The sequence below is a fragment of the Heterocephalus glaber genome, unplaced genomic scaffold (assembly GCF_053883595.1).
Source record: "Heterocephalus glaber isolate CG9 unplaced genomic scaffold, H.glaber_assembly_v1.0 deba00000738, whole genome shotgun sequence".
Lineage (NCBI taxonomy): Eukaryota > Metazoa > Chordata > Mammalia > Rodentia > Bathyergidae > Heterocephalus > Heterocephalus glaber.
In genome coordinates, this window is record NW_028258161.1 from 10,564,129 (window position 1) to 10,591,556 (window position 27,428).

At 36.9% G+C, this 27,428-nt stretch overlaps 1 protein-coding gene across 4 annotated transcripts in view; it reads left to right on the top strand.

Moving 5' to 3' along the window:
- Mpp7 (MAGUK p55 scaffold protein 7) overlaps positions 1 to 27,428 on the top strand; it is a 206,088-nt gene that overhangs the window by 125,003 nt on the left and 53,657 nt on the right. For all 4 annotated transcript variants that reach the window (XM_087206965.1, XM_087206967.1, XM_087206964.1 and 1 more), the window contains 7 exons: positions 1,204 to 1,284; positions 11,289 to 11,420; positions 19,930 to 20,011; positions 20,526 to 20,611; positions 22,635 to 22,709; positions 22,886 to 23,082; positions 23,553 to 23,617. In XM_087206965.1, the coding sequence (XP_087063091.1) occupies positions 1,204 to 1,284; positions 11,289 to 11,420; positions 19,930 to 20,011; positions 20,526 to 20,611; positions 22,635 to 22,709; positions 22,886 to 23,082; positions 23,553 to 23,617 (718 nt within the window). The remainder of the gene's footprint in view (positions 1 to 1,203; positions 1,285 to 11,288; positions 11,421 to 19,929; positions 20,012 to 20,525; positions 20,612 to 22,634; positions 22,710 to 22,885; positions 23,083 to 23,552; positions 23,618 to 27,428) is intronic.

Genomic DNA, 27,428 nt, shown 5'->3' on the forward strand with positions numbered 1-27,428 from the left:
TAAAAATTCTGTAAAAATACTGCATTGAAAAAGTAAAAGCAACTTTATAATGCAATTAATAAATTAGTGAGTTTTCTCTGATTCTACTTTCCGTGTATATTATGATCCTCTCCTAGAGAAAAGTCTTTTTCCAAAGATAAGAATCATTATTTTTAGCATAGTAGAAATAGTAGAGGCAAATGGAAATTTTAGCAGTGTTTTAGGAAGGTTTTAAAAAAATATAGAGATGATTTGAACTATGTACAATATAGTTCATAATGTTAATATTTTTTACTATTTGAGTCTTTTTTTTTCTTAAAAATTATATGATCCTCGAGTTTGATCCCTGGTACCAAAAACAAAACAAAACAAAAAAATTATATGATCCTTCCTATAGCCTAAAATTGATGGAAATTTTCATAGGAAGATCTTTTGAAGTTTCATTTTATTTTTAATTGGCAGATGATAAATGTACTTGTTTATGAGATGCAATGTGATATGCTTATTTTTCACCTGAGACATATATCATTTCTTCATAGTGAGAACATTCAAAATCTCTTAATGGAGAACATGAGGCAGGTTCAAAGTTCCAGTCCTTTCTTTAGACAGACAGAACCAACCAGTAGGAATTTTTGATGATTACAGTGGAGTACAGTGAGCAGTTTTAGTTATCAGACTATTACAGGTTTATGATTCACTTGGTTTATATTTAACAGACTTCTTAGTCTGTATAGGTAAACATAATAAAAGTTTCAGGTCATTTACTCTATTAGGAGTATTCAAGTTTTTTTGTTTTTTTTTTTGTCCCAGCTCTAAACAGCCCAGCTACTGTGGGCTTTTGGAAACCCTGTGGATTTCACCACCTCATTCAGGAGCCCCCTCCTCCAATGTCAGAGCTAAATCCAGTCCTTTTTACAAATGGTCCTTTGTCTGCATACAAAGGCCCTTCACGCAGATGAAGTGCTGGGACTTGCCCTCGTTGCAATAAATCAGAAAGTGATCTGGCTGATAGGATCACTCGAATTGTACTCAGCTGAGGACTGGGCTTGAATCTAGTCTACCAAGGGCCTGGGAAGAAGAGTACTGACTGATGGTCTGCTTTCTTTCCTGCTGACTTCTTAAACACTGGCAAGCCTTGAGCAGAGCAGCTTCTCACTTATGACACACTGAAACTCCACAATGCTCTTGCTAAACTTACGTATGTCAATGTAATCTCCCTTGCAGCTGGCCGAAGAGCTTCAGAACAAGCCATTAAACAGTGAGATCAGAGAGCTGTTGAAACTACTGTCAAAACCCAATGTGAAGGTGAGGACATGTTATGCCTGCAATAAATACCTTCTAAAAGAACCACTTTCTGAGCCTTCAGATGAATTGTCTCAAGCATCAATTTTCAAGTAAATGCATTTTCAAAGCGTATACAATATTTTAAGAGCCTAAATCCTATTAGGGAAAAAGAATTGAGCTTTTAAAACTTACAATGTTGTGACAAACTACATTGTACTTTGAGAAGCTCAGAATTTAATTTGGCAAATATAATGTAGCTTCAAGGTTATTTTCCTTTTTGGTGAAGTTAACAGTACCAAATAGAGAACCTACTAGTGATTTTGTGTAGGTTTCTTTTATGTGGCCAGTTAATGGTGTTTCAGTATATTTGATAAATGTATCTGTTTCTCTATAGGATTCTTTCAGCATTTCTCTTCCTTTTCTGCCTTCCATCTCCCCATTTCTGCCTCTCTACCAAGTCATGTTTCAAAATATTGTATCTTTTTGCAGAACAGAGCAGTTTTCCAATATAAAATACCTGTAAAATATTGATAGAGAGACTTCAGTTCTTTCCTGCCCACTTCTTTCCAAGTTTATCACTTATTTTTCCCTCCAAATGTGATTTGTGCAGAGCAGACATTTCACACTTTTCCTGCCCTTATTCTGAGATCACTAATGCATAAAATCCTATCATGTCCATACATTTTGACCTTGACATTACTGCACTTGTGTATGAAGCATTGTTCCATGAGGCAAAAGTACGTATGAATTCCGTAATTAAAATGATCAGTTATCTTTTGATGATTATTGGTAAGTATATATACTGTTGAATGAAGATTTTTGCCTAGATGCAAAAACTGCCTTCTATGTGCTTGGCAAAATATCCTTTGAAACCATACTATATAGATTTGAAATTTATATTCAATAAAAGAAAGATAGTATTAAAGGTGAAGTAAACCTTTGCATGGACTATAATATCTGTGCTCTCTAAGTAATGTAAGTATACAAATATATTGCTATAGAGGGTAAATGAACTATGAATCATAGTGCAAGAGTAATTGATTTGAAATGGTTCAGGAGGTTGATTAAACCTGTTCGTCAGACTACAGCAGAAAAGTTGCTTGGTATTAAAGACCAGTGTGCCCAAAGATGAGATCCATAGCTCTTGAGCACTCTTAGGATTTCTTCATTTGATCTTAGACTCCATGTAAGAAATTGATATCAACCAGAGAAGGATAAGGTGAGCTCTGAGAAGCTTGTTAAACTCTTTAATATTGGAAATTAAAGAGGAGTGTTTCAGACAAAAAATAATATTGGTATTTTACTTAAGTACGTTTAAAATGGAATAGCTAGTAAAAAAGAGATTATACTGGATGGAAGCTGGTTTTTGGTTCAAGAGGGAGGCATCAGTTAGAAGATATCATGAAGACCCATTTGATAAAATTTCATAGTAAGTGCTTAAGTTTCATTTTGTGCAAAATATTTTACATGGTTTATTTTTATATTTATACAGCAGTGTGATTAAAAATGGTTGAGAAGTCACCATGAAAAATGTATATTTGAGAAGTTTGTGTAGAAGCTGGGTGAGATTCCAGACACATGATGTTTCAGTTGACCATGCCAATCCATGGTGAGGCAGTCTTGAAAAGAAAGTATCCTTCTTTCATTTTTGATTCCAGATTTAACATTGCTTTCCCTGAAGTCATTTGTATTAACTGCCATCATGTTGAATGTCACTTCTATAGGCAATTCCTTTAAAAAGTTCAGGACTGAAATAAATTCTGGAGTATTTCAGAATATAACCTGTCAATTCTTACCATCAAGGGAATAAACTGAAATACTTGCCTTTTCTCCCTCTTTGAAAGCAGAAGCAGAGTGTAGCAGAATACAACTTCTACCACATGCTCTGTTAGCTGAACTAATAGTTGAAATATGAAAAGTTTAATTCTGGTGTGTTAATTTGTATGTCTGTAATTACTAGTGAATAAAGGAAATTATTTACTTCTTAGACTGCTATTCTGTTTTAAATATTTAATTTAAAGTCCTGAAAAGAAAACTGAGATTCACCACAACGTGAAATGACTTTCGTTTTTTGGCAGCCATAGACACAACCAAATGTGCAGCCACTCTGGGAAGTAATACATGTACCACAGGTCTTCCCACGGTTTTTAGGGACTTACGTGACTTTTCCTTGGTAATTTGTAAATGTTAACACAGACACACCATTCATTCATTCTTAGATATTTATTTGATGCTTGCTGTGTGCCAGGCAGGCCCTTTGAATACGACTTGTAGAAGACAGATTAACGAAGGTGGGAGAAGTATCAAGTAAGAAAAGGGAACATATGGAATGGCAGAATGTACAGGAATCACCCTAAATCCAAGCTTGGGCCAGGGCGAGGTGTTGTGGGAGAAAAGCACTGTACAGAGGACTGGAAGGTCTAGTCGGAGGGAACCAGAAGGGGACAGAGGAGGTGGTGGTGGGGTATGAAAAACAAGTATTTTAGGTAAAGTCCAAACCTGTAAAGTTGGAGGATGCAAAGTAAGTTGTGCACAGCTGGGCAGAACCCTGTTAAAGAGAGCAGATAGGAGTTTAGGGCTGGACGGTTGAGCCTTTTGAGGGGGCTTGGGCAGCACAGGCTGGTCTGTACCTGTGCTCCCAGCTGTATTATCCACAGCCTGCTCTCACGGTTGCTTCCCTATCTCAGCGATGAAGCCAGTGACCACCCTAAATTGTGAGGATATTCAGAAGTTTGGATTTTGTCCTAAGTGCAGTGAAAAACCTTGGAAAGGGTTTAAATAAGGAAGTGACACAATCACTCCCTGTGTAGGATGCAGAGCAGACTTTGAGGTGCGTGGGGGAATGGAAAGCTGCATGGCTGGGAAGAATTCAGGCGGTCACCATTGTAGCCCTGGTGAAGGCAATGGTTTGAGTTGTTTGAAGGGGTAACATCACTGCTCAGTGTTAGAATAACTGGTTAGTTATTTGGGAAAAAATGAGAAAAATCCCACTAGAATGAATTCCAAATAGATTCAAGGTTATGTGTAAAAAATTGAACCGTAAAAATATTACTGGGGCTCAGTAGTGAAGTGCTTGCCTAACACATGAGGCCCTAAATTCAATCCCCAGCATTGCAAGAAGAAAAAAATATACATTAGCAAAAACTTGATAATTATTTGGTCATGATAGATAAGTATTCATAAGCACAGGGACAGACACAAACTGAAGTGCAGTAGTGTGAACACATACACACTCAAACACACTCAGACACACAAGGAAAGTTTTTTTTAAGCATGAAGGAATTTAGAAGGAAAACTATATAAGTGATTTATTTTATTTTCTTCTTTAGTAAGATAAGTTGTTTATTTTACTTTAATTTTACCTTTTATAAGCTGACTTGATAAAGACCAAAAACCAGAAGTATTCTTTTTTAATAGTGTATGATTGTGTTTTTAATTCAAACTATGGTGTTTTAGTGAGGACAAGTATCTTTTGATATCCTTAGTGACTTTTCTGTGAATTGTGTGTTCATAAACAAGGGGTGATCAGCATAAACAGTGCATATTTACATTTTAAAAAGTCATTACAGTGAAAGACACATTGCCATTAATTCCCCTCAAAATACTCCCCATCACTTCAATCACACTTATCTCATTTTTCTTGCCACTTTCTGAAATAGTTCTGGAGCCAGGCGTGGTGACGCATGGCTGTAGTCCCAGTACTTGGGAGGCTGAGGCAGAAGGATTGCTGCAAGTTCCAGGCCAGCCTGGCCTACACAGTGAATTTAAGGCCGCCTGAACTACATAGTGAGACACTGTCTCAGACAAACATAAAATAGTTCTGGAAATCCTCTTTCAGGAGTGCCTTTATGAGATATGACCAAAAAAATACAGTGAATACTGGCACCTACTAGCATCCAACAGAAAGGCTGGTGTGTAAAACAACAGAATCGTGTGTCCTCATCCACCTTATTCATGGAACCTGGCACCCGACAACTTCTGGCTCTTTCCCAAAGTCAAAATAACCATGAAGGGTAAACGTTATAAATTAATTTGGGACATTGAGACAGCCATGAGAGTACAACTAAAGGCCCTCACGAAGGAGGACTTCCAGAAGGGGTTCAGAAAGGGGCATGAGCGATGGGACAAGTGTGTTTGGGGCAAGGGGGATTAATGGCAGTGTGTCTTTTACTAGGGTGAGTTTTAAACATTCAAACACTCACTGTCCTTTTCAATCACACTGCTAGTTCCTCATCATTATTAAATGTACATTTTTCCTCTTTGAATAGGATCATAGAATGTACTACTTAGATTTTTATTTTTAACATTTTGAAATTTTGAGGACTTCTCCTTGAATCAGCATAATTGCTTAACTTATCCTTTAGAAATGGAGCTTTCTGTTATTTAAAAAACACTGTTATGTACTTTTTTTGTATATTACAGAATTTTGTGGTATGTTGGATCCAAATATATATTTATTAGGTTAATAAATTGTTGGCTATTAATGTGTCCACATTTTAAGTTTTTAATAGCTATTGCTAGCTTGTACTTAAGATAGGTTCTTTCCATGTACAGTAATACGTGAGGTCTGTTTTCCCATGTAGTTGTGATTAATATGAAATTAATCACATAAGCCCTGTTTAGTCAGTGTTTTTTTTTTAGAATCACTATTTGTCCACCATCAGAGCTGGGTTGTTTGGGTTTTGTTTTTGGTGTTTAAGTGGATGGTAGTTTCTAGTTTGATTCATGCTGATGATAGGATATAGCATATTTACTTTATGTAAAATTTGCTAGATTTTTGTTTGCTACTTTGATTAATTTGTATAAATATATACCATAGCTACATGAAAATAATATTTTTTTTGTCTGAATGTGGTCCTGTTCAAGTTCATATCCAAAGTTAAATATACAAAGTGACTATTGAAGAATGAAGATAATAATTATAATTAATTATAACTAATGTTGTTTATTATAGAACAGGCTTTTGCCAAGCACCTTCATGCGTTATGCCTGTAATAAATATGAAATCATATTAAATAAGTTGCAACACTAATTCTATTTTAAATATTAAGAAAACTGAAGCTCAAAAGCATGTATCCAGAAACTAGACTAGCATTGAACAATTGTGTGTGTGTGTGTGTGTGTGTGTGTGTTCATTCCATGGATTTTCTGTTATGCACTCAAGCGTGTGGTCCCATTTATGTGTCTCCAGCACACACCACTGCGCTTGCAGCATGAGGGGCTCCCAGGAAATTAAAGCCAATGTAAACTATTAAATATTTGGAATTTTTATTTCAGTATAGGTTTTCATACCTTTTCATATAATCCAGTATATTCATATGGCCTTTAACTTTTTATTCATTTTTTTACTTCATAGTAGCATAAAATTGTGATACTGTTCATTTCACTCCCAAGTAATCCCAAGTTGCTGAAGAATGCCAATGCTTTTCTCAGACAGCCTGGTGCTCTCAAGTCTGTAATGGTTAGGAAATGATTTGTTATTCTGTAACAATAATTTCACCTGAGAACTGTCAAAAATTTTAAAGATTATACCTAATGTGAATTGATTGGTTACAATAAAGAAAAATTCTTTTTAGTTAATAAAATATCTACAAAATGTAATTTTATTGTTCAGATCTTAAAGTCCAGGAGAAACAGTGAAATATAAAAGAAGGGACAAATGATAAGAAAAGGAGAGGCGGTGACTAGCCACATGCTTGTGCAGGGGCGCAGTAGACAACAGCAATGGTGGTGGTGTGCATGGGGTATTGATAGGGGGATGGTGGTCTGTACAGAGATTCTGTTTCTAGGGACAGCAGAGACAGTTGTTAATAAATATGAACCAGTCCTTGACATCACATTGCTGCAGTAAAGGCCAAATAACCTGTATGAGTCATCACACTGGGGCTCACTTTGATAAAACAGCAGAGTGATACTCTTGAAGATGTTATTATAATTTAGGAAATCAGGGAAGATTTGGTGGATTTTCTTTAAAGGCAAGAAGACAAAAGGAGTTTTTGTAATTTTTCAGCTTCCCAAAACATTCGCTTACCAGAAATTACTCATTGCCTGAGCATGCAGGAGGGATGAGGCCTCATTAAAGCATGCTGAAGGGAAAGTTAAGCTTCCTTTTGGAGGGATAAATCAGTTTGACTCATCCTTGTGAGCAGGACACTTAATTCTTTGGACCTGACAGATACTTAGAATGTAGAGTTCACTCCAGGGGGTCCAAGGCAGTGAGAATTTGTGAGCCTGATGAGTTACAAAGCCTAGTGTTCAATTTCCTGCAGATTCTTCTGGGCAACAGGTAAACCCATCAGTCGTGATTGGTGGCTATGGCATATGGAAACACAATTTCCATTTAAGTTTTGCCTTTTGAAAAGAAAATCTGTATATTAAAGAATAAAATCACAAGGGTTAAAACAGGAAAATGGAACACAAAGTAACTTTTAGCTGTCCAAATAAAAATGTTGCTAACCAACAGTATTTGTAAAGCAAAGCTATTAAAAAAAGAACGAAATCTCTAAGACTTAATTTTGGAATCCAGAAATGGAAATGAGTCCACAGCTAAGGAGCGGAGATATACATCTGGTGTTCTTAATGGTGTCTGTGTATCATTGCAACTATAATAATGGCTTTATTTTAAAATTTTTGCACTGGCTATTTTAATTCTTACTATGTTTCAAGGCACTTATATACATTTGAAGATAGTGTATATTTTCAGTGTTCTTTGTTCCTCACTATAGGCCCCATCTGTCATATTCCTCCTGTCTAAAAGACTTTCTATAACATTTCCTCACTGTAGACTTTCTATAACATTTCTTACAATGCAGGTCTACTGGTGATTTTTTTTTTTAGCTTTTATATGTCTTTAAAAGTCTATTTCACTGAAGAATCTTTATTGTCAAAAGATATTTTTGCTGGGTATAGAACTCTGTCGACATGATACTCTATTCATGGTATTTCAGTGTATTTTCCCTTTATCTTTCATTTTGGATGGTTTAAGTTGCTTTGCCTATAAGTTTATTTTTTACTCAGTGTCTAATCTATGTTAACCTCATTTTATGTGGTTTTTTCCTGTTTCATAGATTACAGTTTTAATCTCTACAAGCTTGATTTGAATCTTTGTTATGTATTTCATATCTCATGTCCAGTCTTCTAGGTTTTTTGAACATTTAGAATATAGCTATAACTTTTAAACTTCCTTGTCTATTATCTATCTGTGCAATTGGAGTATTTGTTTCTATAGCTTTATCATTTTTATTCTTCATTATGAGCAGTATTTTCTGCTTTCTTTGCATACCTAGTAATTTTGGTTGACTACCAGTCATTTTGAATTTTCTCTCATTTGATTGTGGGTGTTTTTGTATTTCTATGGATAAAATTCTTGAACATTTTTCTGTTGTACAGTTAAATTATTTGGAAACAATTTAATCCTCTATAGGCTTGCATTTAAGCTTTTTTAGGTGAGACTATAGCAGCGTTTAGTCTTGGGCTTATTTTTCTCACATTGAGGCAGTACCTATTTAGTAAGTCTTCTCAATGCCTTGTCAATAAATAGATTTTCCCTGCTCTCTGGTGAGAAGAGGAACTATTCCTGTTCAGGGATTGTATTAATCTGATATATTAGTCTGTTTATTAATCTAGTAGGATGTATTAAGCTGTTTTCTGTTGCTATAACGAAATACTTTAAACTGGGTACTTTAAAAAAAGGTCCATTTAGCTCACAGTTTTAGAGGTTGAAAATCCAAGACTGAGTCCCATCTTTTTGGCCTATGCGGAGGGCCCCTTTGGCAGCATCACAACATGGGAGAAAAGAGTAAGGGAACTGGCCATGCACAAAAGGAGCTGAGTGCATGGGTGGTCTCAGTTTCAAACAACCCGCTCTCTCGAGAGCTGACTCCTTTCCAGGACCAGTATTAGTCTGTGCCAGGGATGATGTGCCCAGTGATCAAATTACTTCCCACAAGGCTCTCTCTCTTAAGGTTCCCCCACCACTTATTACCACCACTTGGGAAGCAAGCCTTCCGCTCATGAGCCTGTAGGGGACAAACCACAGTTTGAGTTTCTCAGCTTTGAAGCTTTTGACATTTTGGGGCTGGGTAGTAGTGTTTTGGGGAGAGGGCTTGTTCTGTATGGTGTCATGTCTAGGAGACTCTTCCGCTTCTGTACACTGAGTGGGAGTAGAATCTCCAATATTGTGAACATCAAAAATGTCTCTTCACCTTGACCAGTGGCCCCTAGGGAGTAAAATCGTATTCAGTTAAGAACCTCTTTTCTAATTCTTTCTGGTAATAGGGTTTTTTCATTGACACATAATTGTACATAGTCATGAGTACAGTTCAGTCCTTCAATATATATGCCATATACAGTGATTAAATTTGGATAATCAGCATGTCCACTACTCAGATATTTACCATTTATTTCTCCAGTACTCAAAATCCTGTCTTCTAGTTATTTTGAAATACATGAGATTGTTAATTACAGCCACTGTGCTGTGTTACAGACTACTAGAAGTAATCTTTTATTTAACTATATTTTTGTACCCATTAACCAACTCTTCTCTACTACCCTTTCCTCTTTTCATCCTTCCCAGCCTTTAGTAACCACTGTTCTACTCTCTACTTCTATGGAATCAACTCTGTATGTTCTGTGAGTCATTAAAAAGGTTTAATTAGAAAATAGACACCATTTTCTTCTGTTCAATAGATAGAAATATTAAAATGTATCAGTCTACAAATCCACATGGAAGGTGTAAGCATTTATCTAAGCAAAGAACAAGGCACTGAGATCAAGAAATGGAGAGACCTACTTTTATGTTGGATATTCCAGCCTGGTCTTAATGAGAAATAATTATTCAAGTTGAGTGAAGAAGAAAGTGGTAAAAGGTTGAGAAGGTTTGGAAGACTTTTCAGAGGATGTTAAAGAGTTTGATGTCCCCCCCAGTCCTATGAGCACCTTTATAAGGATTTGAATTTTAAAGTAATCACCTTTACTACACTGTGAATCATGGATTTGAAAATGGGCCAAAGTGAATGCAGCGGAACCATTTAGAGGTCATTGTAATACTCCAGGTAAAAATGATAGCATCATGATCTAGATTTGGAAACTGCCAGCTTTTTAGATAAAAAGTGATTAGTTCGAGCTACTCAGCTTTGCCATTATGGCATGAAAGCAACCACAGACAATATGTAAATAAGTATCACTATGTTCCAATAAAAATTATTTATAAGAATGTGCAGCATGGTTTATTGATCTCTGCTCTAGAGAGAAAATGAATTTTAGATATATTTTGGGGGCAGATTTAATGGTACATGGGTGGAATGTTGGAATTACAGGTGAGACAAGAGGTTGCGTGATGGTTTGTAGGTTTCTTGTGGATAATGGTGTTGCTGTCTGTCAGGGAACAAGGTGGTGGAAAGTCTAAAAACCCACTCATGTGAAATAGCAGTGGCATGCAAGGCTCCAGTGTTCTTCCCATCTTTGATACTTAGGAACAAGATGTCAGTGTTTTGAAGAGTTTACCTCTGCAGTACTAGCAGTGACTAGAAATACTTTCCTTCTGTACATACCTATTACACACAAAATTAAAGCGAGAAAACAAAAGAATCACATTGATAGTGTGTTTTCTGCTGATAGGAAGAAATGATAGTATAGGAAAAACATAGTATTCTCAGACGTCTCCTAGCTCATTGACAGTGTATCCACAGCCTCATTTTCTCCCTCCCTCAGAAGTAACCACCCCCTCCACCCTAGTCCCCAGCTGCCACCTTCCTAAGGGTAAACTGGGGCACATGCCAGCTAGATGCCAGCCACTCTGATTCTTGTCGTGTGCCGTGCCTTTAGGCACGGAGGTGCCACCTTTTGGAGTCACCTTCACGTCTGCACATTCTGCTTTCTGCTTCCTGTTTGGAGGAGACTTCTTTGCAAGTCGTTGCTTTGTTATTATTTGATGACAAAATTACAACTCACTTGATTTTCTTTAGTCTCAGGTGTTGGAGGTTTTGTATTTGCCTAATATTTTCCTGAATCTTTGCATTTTATAGGCTCTGCTCTCTGTGCATGACACTGTGGCACAAAAGAATTATGATCCTGTGTTGCCTGCTATGCCTGATGATATTGACGATGAGGAAGACTCCGTAAAAATAATCCGCCTGGTCAAGAATAGAGAACCGCTGGTAAGCCCAGTCCACATTTGGGGGAAGGTGTGGGTAGATGTCACAATCGTGGCAAGGTGGATGGGCACATACCAACTCTTCCTGTTTTGAAAATACACTTCCTCTTGTCCTCCTCAAACTTTAAAGTAAATGAAACATTTATGTCTAAACATGATTTTAAAAAATTAGAATGAAGCCAAATAAAATAGCAAGCTTTCTCTTGATTACTAGTAGCAATAATTTTGAAAACAATGCACCGTTGATATTTATTAAAAAATATAACATGCACCAAGTATGGCTTATTTGATATTAAATCGTGTAACTAAAAGAAATTGTTGATTAATTTTAAAGTAACAGAATATTTAATCAAGTATCTGATATTTCAGAATGTAAATATAATCATCATATAATCATTTGTTTTTGCACTAGAATTTATAGTGTTGAACTGTGTGAAGGGAGGCATGAGAGGTAAAACAACGACCCCTGCCCCACAGAGGCGATGTCCTCTTCCCCAGACCCTGTGAATGTGTCACTTACACAGCAAGATGGACTTCGTGACTGAGGCCTTGGGATGTCCTGGATTATCCCGTGGGCCCAGTGTAACCACAGGGCTCCTAGAGTAGTGGAAGAGGAAGGTGTAGGGTCAGGGGAGAGAAGGGCTGTGACAGTGAGAGCAGGGTCAGGTGACACGCAGGCGGCCTTGGAAATCAGGAGAAGTGAGCGCTGGCTGGTTCCTTCCTGGAGCCTCCAGAAGGCGCACAGCAGGTGACATTCCTTGAGTTTAGTCCTGAAAGACCTATTTGGCTTTCTGACCCCAGAACTATAAAATAATAAACTCGTATTAAGCCCTTAATTTGTGCTCATTTGACAGGGCCAGTCCATATTTTATGAAACTGTGTTCAAAAGAAAAATAATTAATTCACGTGATCCAGCAGTTGATTTAAAATGTATCGTGCCCAATTTACTGTAATTAATGCATTTTTGTGTTCTTGAAGTAAGCAGCAGTTGATAATACACCAGTTGACAGCAGTATGTCAGGAACTTTACATATATTTAATCCTCATAGTTGGTATAATTTCCTGATTTTACAATCTAGAAAATTTATATTCAGGGAAGTAAAGCAACTTAGTAGAACTAAGATGTAAACTTAACTCTTTGTCTTCAGATACTAGGGTTTTTTGACTCATACTGTGTCTTTTGCACTCTTTCCTTTTGACAGTTTATCTTCCTGTCTTAAGGGCTCCTTGGATGCGCTGATAAATGAATTGAATTTTCGTACCCATAAAAACATACAGATAGCTTGCATATTTTTAAAGATTTATTGAGTCTCTGTAACTCATTTTTGGACATCCTAGGGCTCCTTGTATTCCTGGTTCAGATTCTTTACTTTCATGTTGTAAAATACCTGATTTTAATCCACGGCTAGAACTCCACAGTGGCAACCTAAATATCTTTTGACTTTCAGTATGGTCATATACTTAGTTAAAATACTTGGCACCAGCACTGGATAGAGAGAAAACTGACTCCAGAGCCTGTCATCTGAGAGTAACTAATTCTTTGCAGATTCTGTACATATATCAGTAAGTAATTTTTTGTTCTGTTGTTTTGACAAATTAAACTTCTTTGGGAGGTAACTGAAAGCCTATCTCAGTTGATGAGTTCAGTAATTCACTTAATTAGTAATAATTAGTAATTAGTAATAATTACATTGATCAGGCTTAGTTTTCCTTGTGGTGTTGGTTGGTGAGCTGACATTTAGACAGTCATCAGCAACATTTGTATTCCCTTTGCCTTATAACCCTTCAAATTGCTCTCTCAAAAATGTGAGTTGGATCTGCTGTTTCTTCTTTTAAATATGAGAAGAAATCTAGTGAACAGCATAAAATAATTTGTCATAGTTTCTTACTGAATATATCATGCCCCTTTGCGAAGAAGCATGTAACAGTAGAAACAAACTTTAATGAATGAGAGGTAATTCTTCATCTATTATCCTTCTTTTCTTATAGTTTATGTAATACAGTGTATTTAAGATGAGACTGTGAACTAGGATAATGGCCATAGTTACGTGCAAGTTGGATTTGAAGTGACCAAGCTAATCTTAAATGAAAAGGACAAGCAGAGAGAGAAGTCAAAAAGTAGCACATTGATTTAGCTCAGTGGTTCCGCTGCCTGCATCAAAAGTGCAAGGTCCCGAGTTCGATCCCCAGTACCAAAAAAAAAGTAGCACAGCAGGTTTTTATTTGGGAGATTAGAAGTACTGGCTTTCAGTTAGGAGGAAATGCAGGGGATAAAAGTGAAGAATTTCCTTAAAAGATCACATCCAGTGATTGTTTCAAAAGTGAATATTTCTCTTGTGTATGAAAGTGCTTACCAGATTTGTAGTATTTGTATATTAAGGAAATGTTTTAAGCATTTCTCAAATTTTTCAGTTTCTTATTAGGGTAGCAGGGTATAATGTAGCAACTTTGAACTCTACTTAATTAGTAACGTTTTCCTGTTTACTCCCACATGTGGAGGTATTGAAAATGTTAGGTCTGTGTATTTCACTTGATCTATAATTGCCATTCTGCTCACTTACCTTTATATTAATTTTTAAAATTTTCTCTCTGATTTTGAATTTTATTGTTTAAAAGTAAATTGGTAACATTTTTTCCCCTCCAAACATATGCAGGTAACTTCTTTAAACTCCAGCTTCAACTTTCTATATTTAATGCAGTTTAAAGTTATTTTAAGAACTTTTGAATTTCTTTATTTAAAACAAATTATTTTAGTTAGTGATTCTTTATTTTCCTACCTAGCCACAATGTGATTTCATATTTTATTTTTAAGAAGCTGTATTTAAAAACAGATGAACAAAAAACCAACTTCCCATGGAAAAAGAGAGCTTTTAATGGGTTGAGGAAATTACCCAAGATTATTTATTGAGTGTTCTTTTTTTAAAAAAAACAAACTATTAAGATTTTAAGTGTGATTTTAAATGAAATCCAGTGAGGAAAATTATTTGTATTGAACTTTTTTCTCATCTGAATGTATAGTTAGCATAATGTTTTTAGTTTGACAGTTTTGTAAAAGTACGACAAGATTACTGGGTGAATAAATTTAAAGCTTAAAACATGTACTACCCAGAAAAGTAGAAATGATTTGTGCTCAGTATTATTTGTCACATGATATTTGTCAGATTAGAGAACTTATTGGAGGAGCTACCAGATCGCAAAGCAGAAGGGCAGATTGAAGAGTCAGAGGCATGCAGGAAGAGGAGCTCAGTAGTAAAGAACAAAAATAGGCAAAATGAGTGAAGCCAGGCTGGTCAGGAAGTGGTTGAGAAATGATTCATGAGCCAAGGACACCAGTGCTGGTAACCAAAGGCGAGGTTATCAGAGTATGTTTTGTTTGTTAGACCCAAGTACAGTGTGGTGAATAGCAAGATTGCATTGGGTTCCCTGTGTGGCGATCGGATTCTGTCACTTATTTGCTGTGTCCTGTCACAGCGGATCACTTCCATCTCAGCCTCAGAATCCTCATCAGAAATTCAGGAGATGTCCACCTCAAGGGCGCTTTGGATATCAACTAGATAGAATGTATCTGAAGTGCTTTATGAGCTCTGAGGTACTGTATAATGTTACACAGAACAGTAAAGCTGGAATCTAGTGTGCAGCTATGCAAACAGAGAATGATTCCCTGGGGCAAACAGGCAGGAGCACACATCACACAGGTATTTGGGAATGGAGAAGAAAAGTTCAAAAGGAAGGATGAATAAAAGACTGGGAGGAGAGGAGAAAAACAGGAGTCAAGATGTGAATGAAGAGCAGAGGTATCCTACCTCCTGTGTGACTTTGGAGCAATTTATATTTGTTTTACCAGAAAATTAAGATTTAAACAAGCTCAAGAAAATGAGGTTCTGTTAGTTGGGGAGTGGATTTTGGTACAGTTTTTATTGGTTTTTGTGAGGTTTGTCCTCTTGATTTTTTGAGAAGAGTAGTTTTCAAATTTTGGCATTGTAAGAATGACCTGCAGTACTTACTTAAAATGTAAATTTCTGAGCTCTATCCCCAAAGATCTATTATACCAGGAGGTTTTTGGTAGGGCCTGGGAATCCTGATTGTAAAAAAGTGCCTGAGATGTTCCTAATGCACACTTATTTTTGAAAATGCTTACTTCAAAATCTTAACCTGTAATTCCTGTGCTGCCTGCTTGAGACTTTGGCGGTTTATAAGAGATAAAATTGTGATTTAAGAAAATCATGATAATCCAGTACTAGCGTTCTCCTCTATAAAACACTACAAAGTTAACAGTCAACAAGAATATAACCAGAATTTTAACCCTCAGTCTAACCTGAAGTTCTCTGTATTCTATTTCCAGCAAAATAACATAGAATAAGTTCAAAATAATTATGCAAAAAGTATAATTTTTCAAAATATTCAGCATTAACTCATTTGCATTTGCAGACTATGCCATAGAACTTTCAATTTTCATACAGTACCATATATTATGCTGTATATCACTGAGTTTTGATCCTTTGTACAGATATATTGTGCTGGGAATACAGCAGGAAATTGTGACAATAGGGATTTGGAAAGCAGTTTGGATACTGAAGTCTTCAAGAAGGAAGGGTTTAAAATATAGATTGGATCTAGTGGTACTGTCACATAGAAATTGAAATTGTTTCTCAGGTCCATAGTTTAACCCCCAACAAAAGTAGAATCAGTAGGTGGCAATCATTTTCTGTCAGGGTCCTTATCTATAGCAAAATAATCCTTAAGTGTTGGAGGGCTCTTCTTTACATTTCCAGAAATGATTTCATTCTGCCCATGGTATTAGAAAACATCTCTGTGCCAGTGACTCTCAAGATTATTTCTTTTCCAGAGCTTTCTCCTGACCTTTAAATTTGTAAATCCGTCTGTCCACCTGATATTTGCACTTGGATGTCTAGTAGAAACCTTAGTGTTCACATGTCCAGAATACATCCCAGTCTTGGTCCCCAAACCTGCGTCACCCGTAGTCTTTCGCCCTCTGGTTGGTGGCAGTTCAGTCCCTCCAGTTGCTCAGTCCAGAAGAGCAATTGTTTATCCTTCTTGTTCACATCCCATAGCCAGTTCGCTGGGAAGTCCTTCTGTCTCTACCAAAAATGCATCCATAATGCTTTTTATCACCTCTGTTCCTGCCACTCCGATCCAAGGCACCAGCACCTGTCCCCAGGATTATTATAATAATCTTTTTCTCTCATTGCTTTAGCCCTTGCTAATTTGTTTTATTAGTGTATCTTTGCAATACATAATAGTTATATTCATTTTGGAGAGTTGGTACCCATATATGGCATATCGTGATCATTTTAGATTCCTTTACCCGTCATACAGTAGGTCCTGCTGCTCACAACCCTGCATGTTCTCCCTTTACATTCGGAGTCCAACCCAGTGTCCTCAGCTTGGTCTGCAGAGCACTGCATCACGCAGCTCCCTGACCCCGCCTGGCCTCATCTCCTATTGCTTCTCCTCTTACTCCGCTCTGCTGTGCTCTCTGCTCCTCCTTGAATATTCTTTCCATCCAGACTCCCCTTGGCATCTGCTATTTCTGCTTTTTTCCCTTTGGCTGGGACTGTCACTGTCACTTCCTTCCAGCCTTTCTTTACTCAGTGAGACTTGTGTCTTCATTGTCTTCCCTCCACTTGCTGAGGATCCTGACCTTCCTTACTGTCCTCTTACCCCCTTCCTACTTCCCTCCATAGTGCCTACTGCATTCTAGTGTAGGATATAATGCATCTAATTATTGCATTTCTCATTTATTGTTTCTCTCTCTTATTAGATGATAAGCTCCATGAGGAGCAGAAGTTTTGTTCACCAGTGTGTTACAAATCCCTAGAATCCTGTCTGGCTCATAATAAGTTCTCGATAAACATTTATCGATTTTGTTGAATCACAGAAAAAATCAAGAGGGACTAGCACTAAGCACAAGAAACTGGACGGTTTTATACTGGAAACCAGTGTAGTACTATTGCATAGTGAAAAGGGAGAGATTTGTTCCAGTTATGTGGTTTGGTCATGAACACGATGTGGTTTTGGTCCAGACACTGGGGCTAAAACAGTACCTGACTATGTCCTACAGGTCTGCACAGTGGTGGGCTCGGCAGGGGAACCCCTGCACTCCCTGGGACGCGCAGTCAGGTGGCAGAGGCTGTGTCGTCTGGGGCTCCAGTGCTCACACAGCTGACGCCTGCACTGGGAGCTGAGGTTGGGGCTGCCAGGCATGATGATCTTCACGTGGCCTCTCTGCTTGACTCGCCCGGGCTTCCCACAGCGTGGCCGTGGCTAGGATTTGCACGTGGCAGCTGGGTGCACAGAGCCAGTGGTTTATGAGGCCCACGTGGCAACTTCCTGCCTTCTCATAGCCTTAGAAGCCATAGAGTGATTTTCACCCCTGGATGTGGGAATGTGACGTGCACATACAAGGAGGGAAGAGAAGTCCCAGGGCAGGGAATCTGCAAATCCACAGGCAAAATGAACTTGTGAGCAGACGTTCATGGAAATATACAGGGTGAGCAATATTGAATGCAAATTAAGATTATCTGGTCAGACTGTCTCAGATGGGTCCCGATTTCACTAGATACCAATTGTCCCATCTTAGGCAAATTAGGGTCATTTGGGATTCAACTTCTCATCTGTACAGTAAGTAAACTTTGATTATTAAACTTTTCTGCCATTTGGCATATTTTGTTGGGACAGTTTGAGTTATAAAAGGATGAAAGTTGGTCTGATTAAACTAAAAATGTGTTAACAATATTATATCTCCAATATTATATCATTGTGGCTTTAAGTTATCTGCTTAAATAAAGAAAATACCAGTAATGGGTGGATCTAAGGTTTATGGCTGTGGAGGGAAGCTCATTCAAGCACGCATAGATAAGGAAAAATGCCACAAAAATAACCATCAATTTTTTATTTTTACTATTATTATTAGATATATCTGATAGTTGTCAGGTGTGAAGCATACTTATTACAAACTGATTTGTACTGTTTGCATATCTACTTTTTAGTAATATACTTGTGCTTATTGACAAACTTAAGAAAAATTCCACTTCTTCAGGACAGTTTCTACCACCACTTAAAGCACACCTTTTTAAGGACTGCAGGGGCATAGCTCAGTGGCAGAGCAACGTCTTGATGTGCACAAGGACCTGGGTTCCATCCCAGCACTGTGTAGACCTTTTCAGCCATTTGATGCAATGTGGTATATGGCTTTTCTAAACCAGTGCCTGTTTCTTGGGCAAAAAGGCATGCAAAGGCTAACCATTTGTGCCTGTTATTCCTATAAAGCAGCATTCAGTTAATGTGCCTCTGAGTATATGTAAATGAAGAATGATGGATTCTTTTGAGATTGTTCCCGAATCTGATGTCAAAACATTAGCTCTATTTGTACTAAGTACAAACTGAGTTCATTAAAACCTTGGAGTGACAGACCTCTCTTAATTTAAGTGAGCAACATTTAAAACTAATTTCCAGGTTTTCATATTTTTCCTTTTTTAATTGTTGCTACCAGGCACCTTTACTGTAACAGCTTAGTGTAAGAGAAGAATCATCGAATTGAAAGTGCCGGAACCCCGGGCCTCAAGCGTGCTAGGCATGTGCTCTGCCACTGAGCTCTGCCCCAACCCATGACCTGGGCCTTAGCTCTGATTTATGTAATCTTTTGTCTACTCACATAACCATAGCTATTCTGTCTCCTTCATGAGGTATGATAAGGCTAGGATAAAATGAGAAAGTACCTTAAAAGAATAAAAGCTAACCTCATTCTAATACAACTATTACAAGATATTCTTTTTTTTCCCCCATTAAGTTTATTGGTACATTTTAGGTATAAAATACAGTTACATTCATCATTGGGCTCTTGTACCATTACACGAGTATCTTGGTTCTTATTTTTTTTCCCCTTCCCTATTTGCAAAGACCTTGTTTCCATTTTTTTTCCTCTTCTCATATTTTTTCCTTTCCCTTTTTTCCCTTCACCTACCCCTCCCAATTCCCCTGCTCTTTCAGACCTTTTCTTCCTGTTACACAATATCAGTTACACATTTTTTAAATTACAACATTAAGATCTAGGAGACATTACCACAGATTTTACAGAATTTAAAAGGATATAGAAAGCATATTACAAAAATCTTTTTTGAAATAAATTTGACAACTTCTAAGAAGTACCTTGGAAGACAAATTAATGAAACTAACTCTGGAGGAAATATAAAATACAAGATATTCTTAATAATCGAAGAAGATATTTTTATTTCCCACAATTTTGAAAAAATTTGTAATTTTAAATGTCTTTATGTTGTGCTGAAACCCTTAGATGCTATGTAGATACAATTTTCTGTACCTAGTAAGGAGTATTTGTAAGACAGATGACACAAGGTCTGTTCCTCCCACTTTATTCCTTTAATGCTTTTGTCATTGTTTGCACTTTTCCAGCTGAATGTCCTCCTTTCCCCTCACTTTCTCCTACACAGTATGCACATTTACTCACAGCTCCTTTCTTTTTCCCTTCAAAGGGAGCCACCATTAAGAAGGATGAGCAGACGGGGGCGATCGTTGTAGCTAGAGTCATGAGAGGAGGGGCCGCGCACCGAAGTGGTGAGGTTTAAATGCTCCTGGAGTGGACACAAGTTGTGTTTTGTGCCATTTCCAATTTAAGTTTTAAAATATCTCTGGATATAATACAGCAAAACAAGTCATATGATACTTTTCTGTGTTGAAATTTGGGAACCTACATAAATAAATGCTAGGTAAATCTCACTGGTCTGAATGTATGCAGGCTTGCAAAGTTCTGTTAAGACCTGTTTCATTGTTCCTGATTTGAAAACTGCTAAGAACATGCAACTTTTAAAAGAAAAAATTATTTCATGAGCTATTAGTAATGTACATTTCTAGACAAAAACTAGAATCCTATTATAACTTTTGCAAGCATTGTTATATTGCTTTGATTCATTGTGGTTGGAGGCATTGAACTTGAAGCCTGAGGTATGAAGATCTTTCCAGTCCTTAAAACTGCTAAGGGAAGTAAGGATGCTTTAATTGGGAGAAACATTTGCAAATTGCAGTTTCTTTTGTGTAACAGTGCTGATGTAGCAAATGTTCTATCTCGCAGGTCTCATTCACGTTGGTGATGAGCTTAGAGAAGTGAATGGAATACCAGTTGACGATAAAAGACCTGAGGAGATAATACAGATTTTGGTAAGCTGTGCATTTATTTTAGTCTCAATGAAAATAAAATTTCAGGTTTTTCTGACTGGGCTTGAAATGTATGGCATTGAATTGAGCAGGACACGATGCAGATCCCAGCTCCCGTCACTTCATTGCTGAAGTCCTTGGGAACCACCTAAATTCTCTTGTGCCTTAGTGTTTGTATTTATAAAATGAGAACGAGAGAGGTAAATATTTTACTGATATGTTTAAGTGTTAATGAGGTAACGTATTAAAGCGTTAGGGGCAGGACACTGCCTGACTACAGTGGTATTAATAATAGATGGCGTCTGTGTTGCTCTTGGTGACTGACTTATCTTTGTCCCCCGCTAAGTGACAGCCGTGCTGCAGGCTGTGAATTCTGGGTATGCAGATGGCAAAACCAATTTAGATGTCTTATGAAACTGAAACTTGAATGGAATTATTTTAGACCTGAACAATGGTAATTTTAAGTTCATTTGTAAGGATAAAATAGAAACTTTCTTTTTAATGTCTGAAAACATAAACATGCTGCAATAAAAAGATTTGAGTATTGCAAAACATCTCTTTATAAAAATTAGTATATGACTGAGAGCATTGTAGAGGGCAGGGACGGCTGGGGACAGGTTGGTCAGTGAGAACTAAGATACCATGAGATGGAAGTAAGAAGGGTTGGTGTCTTACTGTACAGTAGGTAACGTGGGTCATGTAATGTACTGTACATTACAAAAAGCTAAAAGAAAGGAGTGTGAAGGAATGCTACAAAGAAGTGATAAATGTTTGAGGAGATAGATATGATTAACCTGATTTGAATGTCATATAATGCATAAGTGTACTGAAATATCACATGGCATCCCATAAATATGTACAATTACTTATATCTTTATGTGTCAATTAACCAAATAAATTTAGATTTTAAAAAAGAGGGGAAGAGTCGTACAGGGGCACATAGAAATAATGGTTAGATTTGTGACAAAACCTCCATGGAACTTACTGTTTCAACAGGAAAAATTCTAGGCACACGTGCCTTATAGGCCACTCCCCGAGTCAGTTGCTTCTGCGTTGAGTACCTGCTCTTGAGCTCACCCCAGGAGCTGTAATTGAGCCCCTACCAACCCCTTCCCTGTGCAGAAAACAAACAGCAACTTCCCCTTTGCTCTCCCTCCCTCCCTGTCCCTCTTCCTCTCGCTGTCTGTCTGTCCATCCATCCATCCATCCATCCATCCATTGTTCCTTCCTTCCATCTATCTGCATTTTAAATTAGTGGGAAGACCATGGAACCATTTCATAAATGGTATTGAATTCATATGATTCAGTTAGAAAAAGGACAGCCTCTGTTGTATAACACACACAAAAATAAATTTCCAATAAACTAAATATTTAAGGGCCAAGAATCTCAAAATTTACACAATAAAATATATGTAATTTTTATGGTCATCGGCTATAGTCAGACTTTAAAATTTTTATTAATTTAGAATAGACACATATTCATTGAAAGATGAAAAGACTGCTACAGTTGATATTTTATTCACTAACCAGAATGCATCAGATATGAACCATCTTCACTGTTTTCTAATGGGCATTGTGCTAAATGAATCATGTATTTATAACCATAGTACTGACAGTATAGGTATTTTATCTCAAAAAGCATGGATGCTGACACTTAAATATTTTAATATTACAACTATTACAAAACCCGAACTTTTTACATTATCTAGTCTAGTCATTTAATAGTTTATGTATTTAAGGCACTGTTCATATTTTTTATTTCTGCTTTGAATTGGCATGGATGACAGTATATTCATAGACATATTAAAAGTGCACAGGGAGTGAGCAAAAGGGGGTTTAATGTTTTTTAATTTACTTGACAAACTTCTAAAGCTTTCTTATATTACCAGAATTTCTCCAAAATAATTTCCTCAGTTTGGTCAAAGAGTTGTAATTCCTAGCTTGTAAACTTTTAGCTTCCTAGGTGTTTTATCTTATTTTCCTTGGCTCCAGATTTCTGATGTCTTTTTCTTTCATCTGCTATCAGGCTCAGTCTCAGGGAGCAATTACATTTAAGATTATTCCCAGTGTCAAGGAGGAGACTCCATCTAAAGAAGGCAAGGTAATCATTTCTTAAAAATATTCTTGTGTGTGGGGAGAAGTACAGCTTTCTTCATCTAATACATAGGCACACATTCTGGGTTTTTAAAATAATTATTTCTTCAATCTAAGTTGCAAGAATGTAGGCCATTTCACATTTATTTTTTACGTCTATTCTTCAATGAACCTTTCTTCCAGATGTTTATCAGAGCCCTTTTTGACTATGATCCTAAGGAGGACAAGGCGATTCCATGTAAGGAAGCTGGGCTTTCTTTCAGAAGGGGAGATATTCTCCAGGTCATGAGCCAGGATGATGCAACGTGGTGGCAGGCAAAGCACGAAGGGGACGCCAACCCCAGGGCCGGCCTGATTCCCTCCAAGCACTTCCAGGAGAGGTGAGCGGCTGGCAGGGGCCACTGGCCTCTCTTCAGCTGACCTTTTGTTCTCTGCGAAATACCATTCCGGAATGGTTGTGATAAAATAAGCCTAAAAGCCTGCCTTAGAATTCATTATCCCGTGGGCTTGGGTTTCTGTTTTGTCTAACTAGCTGTGAATAATGACCAAAAATAATATGACAGTACCAGGTCATCTTGGGTTTTTGTTATAAAGCAGATGGAAAACAGTACATTAATACCAGAATCTGTGTTGGAATGAAAGGGAGAAAAAGAGCAATCATGGTGGGGGCCATATAATCTAAAAAAGTTTGTAAAGAAATTTTATTTCTTAATTTGAACAGATTGCATTGTGTTCATCCCCCCACCCCCAGCTTTTAAGTTTTTTCTTAAGATTTTTAATATTTTACTGCTGCATTAACCTTAAACCTGTGCTGAAAATTGAGAGGCTTATTGACCTTTTATTCCCCCAGGAGATTGGCCCTGAGACGACCAGAAATACTGGTTCAGCCCCTGAAAGTTTCCAACAGGAAATCATGTAAGTTTGTTAATAAGAATGCAGAGTAACCAAATCCTGCTGTTTGTTTTTGACTATTAAAGCAGGTGCTCATGGAAGAAGGGATCATATTATCCTGCAATAGCTTCTGGGTCCTCATTTCTCAGGAATGAAACACATACGAAATCCGCAGTAGGAATATTAATGTGAATCTTTTGAAGGAAAGGATGGCTGTGGAGATGTTTATAATAAACCCATAACTCATTCTTTGAGAAAGGAACAAAAAACTACTGCTGTCTTTGATTTCTGAGTTTCAGCCTTTTATAAATGGAACCTGGAAAAGAACTCGTTTCTTTCTCCGAAGCCAAGAGGTTTTGTTTGGGTAAGCTATTTCTTGGTAGAGATTAAGGGAACAAAATGCACCACTCTCTTAGACACAAAAGCATTTGCACCTAAGAACGATTGTGCTTCTTAATTCCTTTCATTTCCACAGATCATAGTAACTCTAGCCTTTATTCCGTCTGTTTGGAGTTATCACCAGATTGAACTGAAAGACAATGACAGTAAGAAAAGGGATAGTGTAGACATGCTGAAAAACACAGTGGACTTGGGTGCATTAGTTTTTCTTTCCGCTTACTCTTCTTTCAACTTTTCTCTACCTCCTGCCCCTCGCCCTCTCCAGTCTCCATCTCATCAATTTCTATTTCATTAAAAAACAAAACGAACAAATAAATGGCCCTGGAATTTTACACCAACATCTGTTTTTAGTATTGTTGCATTTTTCACATCTCCTGTTATTTCGGTCAGTTGGTAGAAGCTTATAGCCCAGGGATCGCATAGTTAAGAGAGCCAAACTGCAGTCGAGTATAAATCTCCTAGCAAGCCAGTACTTAATGCGGAGTACTGATTTAAAAGCCTGCTTGTTCTTGCTTCATTAAGTCTAGGCAGAAGGGAAAAACACTTGTCATAATGCAGGTGGCGTTCTAAGGCATCAGAAAGCTTAAAGTTTAACGCTGCGTTGTTTCTAAGTGTAGCGGCTTTTCATTGGCAGCTCCTCTGGCTGGAAGGCACCTCGAGAAGTTGCTCCAGCAGCCTCCTTGCCCAAGGAGCCTCAGGCTCGGGTGCTGCTATTCTAACGCCCTGTGTGCTGCATGTGCCATGAAGCACGTCCTTGAAAAATGGAGGAAATGTGATGACTATCCTCAAATCTGAGTCCATGCTTAAATTTTCTGAATCAAAGGCAACTTAGAAATTGATAGTTTTTGGTATAATTATGATCAAATGCATGTTTCTTGAAAGCATTATGCAAAAGGGATAGCTTCTCTTTTAATAGCTCTCCCGGTCTGTATTTGGTATAGATGTTTGTGAACTTGAATATGACAGTGTGTGTGTGTGTCTGTGTGTGAGAAAGAGAGCATTAATTGGAATAAAGGCATTTTGTCTACTGATTTGTATAATTTCCTTTTTATGTTAATACTGCAGTATTCAGATCTGAGAAATACTTATTTCAGGATTTATCTTTACTGAAATGTCCTCATTTTAACTTTTTCCCCCCTCTTGAACACCATTCAGAAATGTTTACTGATATTCCTCCTTTTCTTTTGCTCTCTTTTCGAACTAGATTTCAAGTCACAGAAGTATTAATTAATCTGTATCTCATATACAGATGCTATGTATTTTCAAGTAAGTCTGGCTAAGATTATCCAAATAAATCTTCAGTACATAGTAACCATGCTCTTGTTCAGAAAGACAATATTTCTGTGAAAAGTATAGAAAGCTAATAATGTCTTTACTCTCAAAGAACTGAAATGTCTTTGAATATTGTCTCATAAATTTAAAAGCTGTTCAGAAATCGTTATATTAGTACTGAACATCTTTAGTGACATTTAATAGCACTTTAACCTATGAATTTAATAGTGATCCTTTATGTAGCTGTATCTCACAAGGGCCATCTTACCTACTTCTTGGATTTCAACATTGGATTACTTAGATTTTTGAAATAGGAAGTTCACGTTATATGATACTGAATATTAATTCCTAAGATTGGTTTTAAGAAAAATTTTTGACTTAATGTTAAATTTCTGAAAGAATAATTCTTTCATTTTGGGGCTTGTAACTTTATAAAGAAATGCAATAATGAAAATTTTCTTCATTAAATTTTAAAAGTTTCCTTAAAAGCCTGGGAGAATATTGTAAGCACTAGACTTAGTAGAATAATGAATTTAGTTAGCCTGTTAAATTTTGCCACTACATACTTGCTTATATTACTATGATTTTATTCTATTTTTGATTCGTAAGTGTATCATCATAACTGAAGTTTATGATTCTGGAACTATAGAAGTTCAGTTAATATCAGTATAGAAGGCAAAAAGGAATTCCAGTCCTGTCATCTTTGCATTTATATTTGTGTTAGGACTCTCATCCCTGGCTCCCAAGTATATAAAATTGGGAGGCATGATAATAACAGCCTCTTCAGGCTCTGAAAAAACTCACACAAAACTGTAAGTGTAAAACTGGTACTCATCTTTGATTATTTTCTCCTCTGAAGAATCTTGGTATATCGAATATATAGCCAGAAAATAGACTGCTCAAAGAAAAGAAATGGTTTCATAAAAGCACACATTCCAAAAAACTGAAACATGGATTCTTTAAAATGAAAATATTCTTAAATCTTGAAAGCTTGATATGGGGAGTTATCCCTTCTCCCTCTTCCTTTTATTATTTCTTTTTGAAGAATTGCTTACCCAACAAGAAATTTATAGTAGAAATTTATCATCTCTCCCTCCTTTATCTGAGCATAGGTGCCCACACGTGGGTGTGAATCAGGCACACGGAAGAGCAGACCTTGTAGCACATCTTGCTGCTCTTCTCAGGGAGCTCATGCGAGTAGTTTCTCATGGTGGAAACTTGTCCACTTGCATTTCTTGTGTAGACAGAGGTGAAAGTACTCTAGTTTACTTTATAGTTTGTGTGTATAAAGCATAGGATACCACCTAGCCTTTAAGAAAGAAATATGAATTTATTTGAAATGGCTTGTTTCTTTTCTATTGAAACCTATATATGTGACTTAAGAGTTGTCTTAATTGCATAAACATTACTTTAACTTCAATAGGATGTAATTCACGTTTGAATTCACTACCTATGGCCTTCATGAAGACTGTAGAAAAAGCTTTTGTTCATATTGTATATTTTACTCCAGAATATTCAAGTATGATTTTAATTTTCCATGGTTAATTTCCTTATTTAAATATCTGAACATTTTACTATAGCAGATTGAACAATCTTCATTTGAAATTTTTCTTTTCCAAAATGACTCTTGTGGAATTCCTGACAGAAAAGAAAAAATTCACAAGTTTTGACATTTTAAAACTCAAAACAGAAACGCCCAAAGTATTTTATTTTAGAATTTGTTTTAACCAAGAGTGATTGCCATCATTTGTATAAAGATGCAGAAAAAGGGTATTCGTTCAAGCCAGATGTAATGTGGTTCGTTCAAAGACAGCATTGTGGATTGAAGATCACAATCTTCAATAAAATAAACACTGAGTAAAAGTATGAATTCACTGTACATGGCACCTGTAGTTTTGAAGACCACACATTTACAAATAATGTGACAGGATTCTACAGGTTTTTGCAATAAAGCTTTTTAAGTTGAGTGCACTCCTTCCCCTAGCATCTTCAGTAATGTTTATTCAGTGAATTCATACATAAACTTAATTGAAAAATAAATAGATTGCTTACATTGTTAAAATTGGTTTTGTATATCTAAAACTCGATCATACACTTTCTTAATATTGGCAGGGCCTTTGTGGAAACAGACATAATGTTTCCATTCCTTGTGTGGAACTGGTAC